Source organism: Dermacentor andersoni, chromosome 2 (assembly GCF_023375885.2).
Source record: "Dermacentor andersoni chromosome 2, qqDerAnde1_hic_scaffold, whole genome shotgun sequence".
Lineage (NCBI taxonomy): Eukaryota > Metazoa > Arthropoda > Arachnida > Ixodida > Ixodidae > Dermacentor > Dermacentor andersoni.
Window position 1 is genome coordinate 150,979,046 of NC_092815.1, and position 9,897 is coordinate 150,988,942.

Genomic DNA, 9,897 nt, shown 5'->3' on the forward strand with positions numbered 1-9,897 from the left:
AGTTACAGCATGTACGTCACTAAGCGCTGTGATATTTTTTAAAGAACTGCTTTGTTGGTTTTACACCTGTGAGTAATAGTACTCGGGTGGCACTAGTCATGTGTAGGTACACACGGACCATTTGTATACATTATGCTCATAAAAAGCAGTTACAAAGTGTATGTCACTAATTACTGTGATATTTGTTGAATTGCTGTGATGGTTTTACACATGTGAATAATAGTGGTCAGGACACAGTACTTGCGGTGTATAGTTGAATTTATACACTGCCAAGACATGGGCTGTATACGTACCAAAAGAAATGTATGTCATTATATTGTTGTGATTATTACTGTTTGGATTTTATTAAACTGTAATAAAATTGTTTCTTTTATCTATTGAGGTATGGCAATTTGTCATGCAACCAAACTGAGGACCTGCACTTGTGCATACAAATAAACAGCTAATTTAAAAGTATACTGCTCATATTCTGCTAAACCAGTTGAACAAATCTTGTACTACAATGCTGGAAAAATGACAGAGCTGACTCGGATGTACAGAAAAAGTTCTGCACTGGCTGAAGGACTGCCTCACACTGGAGTTCGTAATGTTGCGTTCATTGGAGTAGAACAGAAAGTGCACTTCTATTAAAAATGCGACAGTCGGTGCAGAAACATAAGGCAGACGAGCGGACGTGGCACATTTTTTTCAGGGCCCTCCATGCCTACTACTGCATTTCTAGTCTTCCTGTGCTCTGCGTATAAGCCCCTGTTCAGCCAAGGTTTTTACTCCATGACAGTTGTTCTACTGGGTTCGTAGCAATATTGAAGAAAAAAATTCAATGGTTTTCAAGGACTTTCAAGGCCCCGACACAGTAACTTCAAGGACCTCGTGCAATGTGTGTAGTAGTTTGGACAGGCAATAACTTGTTCAAGAACACCGTTAACTTTAATGCAAACAAAAGAAAACAAAACAAATCGCATTTCAGTGATTTCAAACATTTGAAAGACTGCTAATTTGCCTTTCACCGCCCACCACTAAACGCACACAAGGAAGCATTTCAAGAAAGCGCTCAAAGTTTTTCTGCAATAGGACAATCAAGTACTTGGACCTGCAACATTTGCAGTTTTTGAATACTGTTTGGTTTGACAGTGTATGTGATGTCATCTGTTGCCTCAGCTTTTTTCACCATCAAATAAGCAATAGTCATTTCTAATTTCTTTTTATTGCGTCTGTCGCTTTTAATTTACTCTTCACGGCTTCTCTTCGAATGCCTCAACTGTTGAGCTTCCTGCTTCTGCTCCTCCAAGCACATTTGTCGCCGGTTCCATGTGCATAAAACTGGTATCTGCAGCTCCTTTGTAATTTCAACTTTAAGGATGTCGCTTTCCTTCTATTACCTCCAGAGACAATTTTCGGTGACATGCGAAAGAGTGTCACAGAAGGGAAAAAAAGCGCTTGGCAATCTCTGCTAAGTCTAGCAAAGTGCACAAGTTTAAGGACTTTCCAGTACTTCTAAAAATTCAAGGGTTTTCAATGCCTTGAAAATGGCATTTTAGAAATAAAGGATTTTCAAGGATCGATACAAACCCTGGATTCTAGCACCTAAATAATTTTACAAGCCTATTTTGGCATGGAGTTAGGAAATTCATGCTTTCTAGCTAACGCTGCACTATCTCTGTACAGTGAAGCCACGAGAGCGCAACTATCTTGGAGTAAAGAAAAATACTGAAAGCTTTTAATACCACTCTTCTTTTTTTCTATGGAGCTTCGTATTGCCTAGTTAAGTTTACGAATGTGCCTGGTTTGGCGGGCGTTTCTTCGACATTTTCTGGAAGAAGCAGATGTCTAGCCCCCGTATTCAGAAATGTATCTTAATACAAAGCTCATGCTTGACTTGATATAAACGACGCCTGGTGCGAACGTCCCCCAAGACGCTCACTGCCTTTCTTTTGGTGCGTTCACGGCTTGCGTCGTTTAGATCAAGTCAAGCATGGGCTTCAAGTTATGATGCATTTCTGCATATGGGGGTAAGCGTGCACAATTCCGGGCAACGCACTGTGCCATTGACACTGAGAGAAAACGGGGAAAACAGAGTTAACCACTTATGCTCCTAAACTTTCGAGTACCTGTGGTGTGCGTGTATCGTGGAAGAAGAAACAGCGCAAACACAAGGACGAAAAAAAGCATCAACCACACCAGCGCTTCGTGGTGTGGCATGTTTTTGCGTCGTCCTTGTGTTGCGCTGTTTCTTCTAAAATGCTCAACCAACTAGCCGGCAAGTCCATCCTGTGCATATATAAATTGAACACACGCATGAGTGTAGATGGTCTTCGAAGCTTTTAGAACAAGCACTGCCACAGGATACGAGCAGTGCACGCGTAACAAGTGGACACATTAGTCATTTAAACATGCGTGCCAATGCATTTGACGCGGCTATCGGCATAAGCAGTATCCAAATGCTGGAATGCATGCGCTTCAAAACGCTAACGATCCGCTGCTAATGCAGGACAACAGCTCACAGCGGACTGAACCAAACTCTAAACTAATGCACTCGAAAAGAACGCCTACACGGCAGCGTGAGGCACGTCGAAATGCCTGGTACTGGCGTCGCAGTTGCTCACCAGTATACGCGCGAATTGAATTCACATACGTGGATGGTTGGCGCAATACTTTGTATCCGCGTATTTTGGAGAACATGGACTGGAGAAGCACTGGATCATGAGATGAACGGCACATTTGTTATTTTCTTGCGGTGACGACAAGCCGTGAATAGTTCTCACGTTGTCGTCTACGTTGTCTTCCTTCGTTAGTCGTAGCAAGGAATGGAAATGATGCAAACGCACACGTATTCCAGTACACAACAGCACAGCACACTGCAGAGAAACCCCACCCACCACAGCCGATCCATCAAATACGTTTGATATATATATAACCTCTAAAAGAACACGGCTGGGCGTGGCGGCGCTGTGGTGTAATGGTTATGATGTGTGTTTTGAATTGTACAAATGCGAATGTACGCGGGTTCGAATTCGCATGATGTATAGAGCATTGTGATTCTTGATAAGTATGTGATTCCCTTGACAATTGTATTCTAAGTAGATTGTATGACTCCTGATTGTGAAATTTGCGAAGGTACTTGCAGATTAAGTGTTAATTCGCTTTTTTTTCTCCTCAGTGGCGTTCGTGACGCATACGCATAGGCCGCTTCAGAGCAGTCACGCCTCACGGTAGGCAGCAAATAGCCAGGAAAAAATGACTTTAAAATCCTGCATAGCTTTGCTCACGCCTATTCTGAAGGCCGCTTGGAATCGGGCCAGTGTCTCTGAGGAGCCGCCTAGGGAACAGTATATCAGCGGCCCTAATTTGATCTGATTTCCTGCCTGCATGCGTGACCAGGACTTGGCTAAGAGGGTATTGGGAAGAGTACAACACTCTGTTCTGAAGGAGTACAAGCACTCTGTTTGGGGGAGTAGAAGTACTCGGTCCGGCGGTGTACTATTAACCCTGCGGGGAGAGTATTAGCACTCTGCGGAAGAGTACTAGCACTCCCTGTGGGAAGAGTATTATCACTCTGCGGAAGAGTACTAGCAATCCCTTGCGGTGGAGTAACAAAACTCTGTCAGGAGGAGTTGACCTACTCTCTCTCAAAGAGGGTCGATCTACTCTCGAAAAGAGAGTGAAATATGGGACAAGCAGCTACTCCCTCAAAGAGAGTGCCCGGCACTCCCTTAGTTTTTAGAGTGTACTTGGACGACCGTGAGGTGGCAGTTCTCGACTGGCCACCACAATCGCCCGACATCAACATTATAGAGAATGTTTTGGGCAGAATCAAGCTTGCCATGGCACGCCGACAGCTCCGCGCCATATCAGCGGACGCGCTTTGGACAGCTGTGGCAGAGGAGTGGGAGCGGCTCAGGTCGGACGCTTGCTTTTGTCGTAGCTTATACAGCTCGCTGCCAAACCGAATGCGAGCTATCATCGCCGCGCGTGGTGAAGCTACCCGCTACTGAAAGCACTACGGACTGAAGGAAAGCTGCTCCGCAAAGACGCGACAACGTCTGGCACAAAGATCTGGGCGCAGGAATCATACCAACGACGCGCAAGAACCCCATCGCTTTTCTCCTTATTTCAACTTCGGTTTCTACATTTTTTCCCACCCCCAGCACTTTTTTACGCGGTGAAAGACACCCTCACAAGCATCCTCTTCAATAGAGATAGAGACTTCAAAACGTTCCTTTTCAGGCCTAAAATATTTCTCCCTTCTACATGCAACTTCTCCACGTCTTTTCGTCAACGTATTCTTCCGTGTGTGACTTCGCAGAAATGTTTTTGTAAATATATGTCACTCGTTTCTTCCCTCCTTCACTTGAATTCTCTTTGTTGCTTCTTCCGCAGAGAATACAACTTAATATACGCTAGAAAGGAAACACTTCGGGACTCAGAAAAGAAAGCGTATTGTCACCTGTTTTACACCGGCTTAATAATGTAATCAAAGAAATCACCATAGATTCCGCTAACTGAGAATGCGACTTTCCGCATCAGCCGTGCGACAACGGGGCTGCACTGCTTCGGCGATTTGATATCGAGTGATGATAACGAAAATCAGATGTATTGCTCTTGTCGCATCCAGAAAGATGAATATGGGGAGTAATATTACTGCCCTCTAATCGCAGAAACCAGTTCCTATGCCGGAGAGAGCAGTGTCCTACATCTCGGAAAGTGATCCACGAAAAATTGCGAGCGACTATAACATGGCATTAACAGAGCGCCGCGGAGAAGCTGAGATCACTTCTGGCGAAAGTAATGTCTGTTTTTTTGCCCTGCTTAATGGGGAAATCAATTACAAACAAATTAAGAAAATATATGCGCGATTGAACCATTGCTCCCTAATTTCCTGTGAAATGTATGAGGGGTACTGGTAATTTTCTGAAGTCCTTTAATAAAATTTGATACGGCATCAAGCGATTCACGAAACTGAGCTCTACGCTCATCACGTTATCACCTCAATCAAGAAAAGCGCGCCTGATGGGATCTCCCGATACGGCACCAGCAGCTGCGGCAGGAAAAAAGAAAATTGTACCAGCCTAATACATACAGCGCAAAAAATAACGTTTTATTCTTTAACCCTCATGTTTTCCCGAGTAAAGGCTAAGTCGTTTATATGCTGAGAACCTTGTTTCAGATTATGAGTTTCATTCAGGTTGTGACGGTGAATAAACACGCTGTTCGCTCGGCTGCAGGCAAAGCCAACCGCCGCTACAGTGAGTGAAATTCGCTTTCCCGCGGCGCGTCTCGGGCCGTCGGTCGCTGGCGCGCCGCTCTTGCTTCCCTGCAAAGCAAGAGGGGCGCGCTCCTGCGCTGTAGCAGACGACGCGAAGCACCTCCCCCAGGTCCGTGTGCGCCTGCGCCGCTTCGCTTCGAGAGAGAGAGAGAGAGAAACAACTTTATTGACCAAGGGGTTCGGGCACGTAGGTCCCAGGGTCCCCGCACGACCCCACTGCGCTACACGTTTGTGAGTTCATGGAGTTCCATGACGTGGGCGGCCCGGTCAGTGGCGATCTTCTGCCTGGCCGGGTCCGTCGAGCGCAGAAGGGTCTCCCATTCCTCCCATGTAGTCAGGAGCTCCGGGCCCCGCGGGGGAGGGTCCGCCGGGCATTCAAGGAGAATGTGGGTAAGCGTAGCATGGGGGTGAGTGCATTGAGCACACGAGGGGGTGTATGCTCCCGGGCGGATGCGGGAGAGAAAATAGGGGGAGGGAAGGGTGCGGGTCTGGAGGCGGCGCCATAGTATTTGGTGATAGTTGCCAAGGGATTGGTGGGGCGGGGGGTATAGCTGACGTTCGGCGCGATATGCCTGGGTCAGCTCGCTGAAAGAGTGCATGCGCTCCCGGGAAGAGCTCGACTCCGATTCCGCCGCCGCTCGGTTGATGAGACCTCGGGCGTGGTCATTGGCGGCTTCGTTGCCGGGGTTCCCAGAGTGCGCAGGCACCCAGATCAGTTCCACCTGGCGGGGCGGGTTTGCGGAGGGCGAGCTGAGAATGCGGAAGGCGGTCTCGTGGACTCGTCCTCGTGCAAAATTTAGGAGTGCGGTTTTTGAGTCGGAAAGGACGTAGCGAGCATTAGTGTGTGTAAGGGCAAGCGCGATCGCCGCTTCTTCCGAGGATTCCGGGGTGGATGCGCCAGGAAGGTGGAGAGTTGCGATGGGTTGGAAAGTATTGTTAACGGCTACAGCTGCTGCGTCTTCGCCCGTGCAGGCCGCATCCACCCATACCGCGTCAGCTTCGATACCATAGTATTTGTGTAGAGCTTTTGCGCGGGCTTTGCGGCGGGCCGAATGATAGGTGGCGTGGGTGTTCCGAGGGAGAGGTTTTACTGTGAGCTGAGTGTGTATGGGGTGGGGAACTGATAGGAGTGTGGGGTCGGCTGCTGGTATGTTAATTCGGAGAGCGTCTAGTATGTAACGTCCAGTGATAGATTGAGCTAAACGAGTGTATTGTGCTTGTCTATGGGCCCCTATGAGTTCGTGTGTGGTGTTGTGGAGCCCAAGCTGGAGAAGTTTGGTGGTTTGCGTGTTAGGGGGGAGGTGTAGGGCCACCTTGTAGGCTTTACGAAGCATAGCATCTAGGGTGGCGATTTCTTCTTGTCGAAGTCGAAGATATGGTATTGTGTAGAGGAAACGGCTAAGTATGAAGGCATGAATGAGACGACACAAATCGCGCTCCTTCATGCCATAGTGTTTGCCGGATACTCTTCGGATGAGGTGCGACAGCGCTTCCGTCACCCGCTTGAGTTTCCGGATAGTGAGAGTGTTCCGGCCGTTGCTCTGGATGTGTAGGCCCAAGATCCGCATTGTGTCGACGTCCGGGACGGGGTGTCCGGCCAGAGTAACGGTGATTGGGGCGGTGGGAAGAGTACGTGGTGAGGGACGCATGAAAATTATCTGAGACTTTTCCGGGGAACAGGAGAGACCAATGCTTTGTGCGTGCTGTTGTGTGATGTTTGCAGCGGTTTGTAAGGTTTCCTCTATGTCACCATCACTGCCGTGGGTGGTCCACAGAGTGATGTCATCTGCATAGAGGGTGTGGTGAAGGTGAGGGATATTTTGAAGAGCATGGGCTAAGGGAATGAGTGTGGAATTGAAGAGAAAAGGGGAAAGGACAGAACCTTGCGGAGTACCCACTCCGCTGAGGGTGTACGGAGGGGACGCATGGGAGCCCATATGAACCTCGGCCGTACGTCCCGAGAGGAACGCTTGTATGTACGCGTACATGCGGGTGCCTACATTGAGGGGGGAGAGAGCCGCCATGATCGCTTGGTGTTCTACGCGATCAAAGGCCTTGGACAAGTCCAGGGCCAAGACGGCTTTAGTATGAGCGGGGATGAGAGGGTCAAAGATGTCGTGCGTCAATTGAAGCATTGCATCTTGGGCGGAGAGACCTGGGCGGAAGCCCACCATGCTGTGCGGATATAGGTTGTGTTCGTGCATATGCTGATTGAGTCTGTTTAAAGCAACATGCTCCAGAAGCTTCCCGAGACATGATGTGAGTGATATGGGGCGGAGGTTTGATATGGTGTGGGGTTTGTTCTGTTTCGCGATGAAGATAATTTTGGCATGGCGCCAGGACTGTGGCAGGGTGCCCTCTCTCCAGCATTGATTAAAATATTCTGTAATCTGTGTGATAGATTGATCATCCAGGTTACGGAGCATAGAGTTTGTTCTTTTGTCCTTTCCCGGTGCAGAGCTTGTGCGGATGTTTTGCAGGGCCATGCGGACCTCTTGTTCCGAAATATCGGTGTCAAGGCCCTCATTCGCGGCTCCTGTGTAGGGTGGTAGAGGGGGGGAGGTGCCGGGTGCCGTGTGTTCTGCGCCGCCGCACCGGACGCACTGGCGCCCCGCGGAGCGCGGCCACGGTGAGCCGTGTTCACCATAAGAGTGCACGAGCCTGTACGAGCACAGAATGGAGCGCATCATATGAATAGTTGATAAACAGAAGCAGCCCCCCGGAGGCTCATAACACGTGCCTATAATATGGTATGGCAGAAAGGCTGGCGAACAGATGAATCTGACTTCTAGACCATCTTTGTTGACGAATTCATAATAACTTAAGTTGTGGTGTGCTGCAATTATAATGTGCCCACCCCGCCTGTTTAAGCGGTCATGCCAGAAAATATCGAATCGCGGTAAACAAGAAATTATTTAAGCTTGTAACGAAAGGATGTAACCATCTTTCGGTAAATGCAGTTATTCAGCTCTCAGTAGTGTCAGAGAGCGTAACCAAAGAACCAAGTCTAGGGAAAACCCTCCATACAATAGTATAAAGGAAACGCACATGATTAGTGTGGTTCTTGCATGGCCAATTGACTGTAGGAAGGCTGACTAGGAAGAACTTTAAGAGAAGCGTGATCGCACAAGTGCGTCGATGTTCCAACGCTAAACTTGCCGGATCACAGCTTGAAAGGTTCACCCTGTGTTCATGCGAAGTCAAATGGTTGCTTTCTGGCCGGCCGAGGGCATGACGAGTAGCCTTCGGAAATTCTGTACGTAGAAGCCTTCTGTTTTCTTGCCTTCACTCTCTGTACCTTGCCTTCCCAGTTGGCTGGGGGTATCCACCTCGCCGTCGCTGTTAGTGCCGTCGCGTCCTCTACCGCTCAGTCGACTAAGCGGCTTGCGTTTCCCTTAGGGACGAACTATCCCGGCACCGAGCAATGAATGTCGTCAGCCTTGCTCGCATAAATCAACAAGGTCTTGAAAGTGCCGTCGAGCGTGACTTTTGCCCGATGGTCTTGCTTGTTTTGTGTCGCTTGGCTGGAGACGTCTGCGCACTCCGAAAACCTGCCGTGTCTCGGCACCAAGCAGTCGCAGCCGCCCTTCGGAGCGCCGCTGAGAAACGGAAGTGCCCTGCCAAGCAGCACCAGCAAGGGAGCTACGAAATAGGGCAACCGCACAGTGGCCCTCTGACCATAGACTATTGGTCGAAATCTGTTGCTCCAAATCAGACTTAATTGTGCTCATCGAAATAAATTTGTCTGACGAATGACAGCGTTGTCTATTCGCCCTTTATGCTGGGAAGGCCATTTATTACTAGCACTTATGTTGAAGTAAACACGAGGTTTAGCAGAAACAAATTATATTAAGGTCGTTTTTATGGCCTCAAGGCTTGGTAATAACCCTTACGCGGTGACGTAGGTTTTCGACAAGGAATACTTTGGCATTAGCGCCATTTTGCGCATAATCCACTTGAAACGGCTCCCTATGCACCCCAGTTACATTAATATAGCGGAAGAGGTAATGACTTACCCAGCGTAGAGAACTTCCATCAGATAAAGCTGACTTTTCACTCTCTTCTAGCAAGCCCCGTCTCATCGAAGGCAAACATGTAGCAGGCGCTGTTGAATGGAATGTTGTATCATGGTCTCCAGGTGTTCCAACTCATCCGAGAATTGACGTACACGAATAATCGTCTCATTCCTTTGAGTGGGCCTTAATGTCAGAAGAAGGGCAAAATAAACTTAATGTCACGAGGCATGACAAACAGCTTGGTATTTCATTTTTCTACGTCGAATTTTTCGCCATAGCTACGCTTCATGAATGAGTGATTGGATTTCTCAACTCCGCGCTGTGCCGCTTGTCATGGGAGTGGCTTTCACGAACGCATACGCCTTTCCTTTATGAATGGCCGAGAGCCCGATGTGCGACTCCTGTGGGTGCGAGGAAACCATGGAACATATATTGTGCACGTGCCTTCGCTACGATGTACAACGCCACTCTCTGCGTGTAACCTTACACCGACTGGACTCAAGACCGTTCACCGAGTCAAAGATACTCGGACCGTGGCCACACCCGCCACGGGCACGAAAAGCGCTTCGTGCCCTAGTGCAATACTTAAAGTGCACCTGCTTAAGAGACCGTTTATTG

At 48.5% G+C, this 9,897-nt stretch overlaps 1 protein-coding gene across 1 annotated transcript in view; it reads right to left on the minus strand.

Annotated features, from left to right (window-relative positions):
- The window catches only part of LOC129380216 (carbohydrate sulfotransferase 4-like), a 44,196-nt gene extending 34,804 nt beyond the window's left edge, over nucleotides 1-9,392 (minus strand). The window contains exon 1 of the mRNA XM_055076366.2: nucleotides 9,280-9,392. Within this exon, the coding sequence (XP_054932341.2) occupies nucleotides 9,280-9,299 (20 nt within the window). The 5' untranslated portion in view covers nucleotides 9,300-9,392. The remainder of the gene's footprint in view (nucleotides 1-9,279) is intronic.
- Nucleotides 9,393-9,897: the final 505 nt, after the last annotated feature.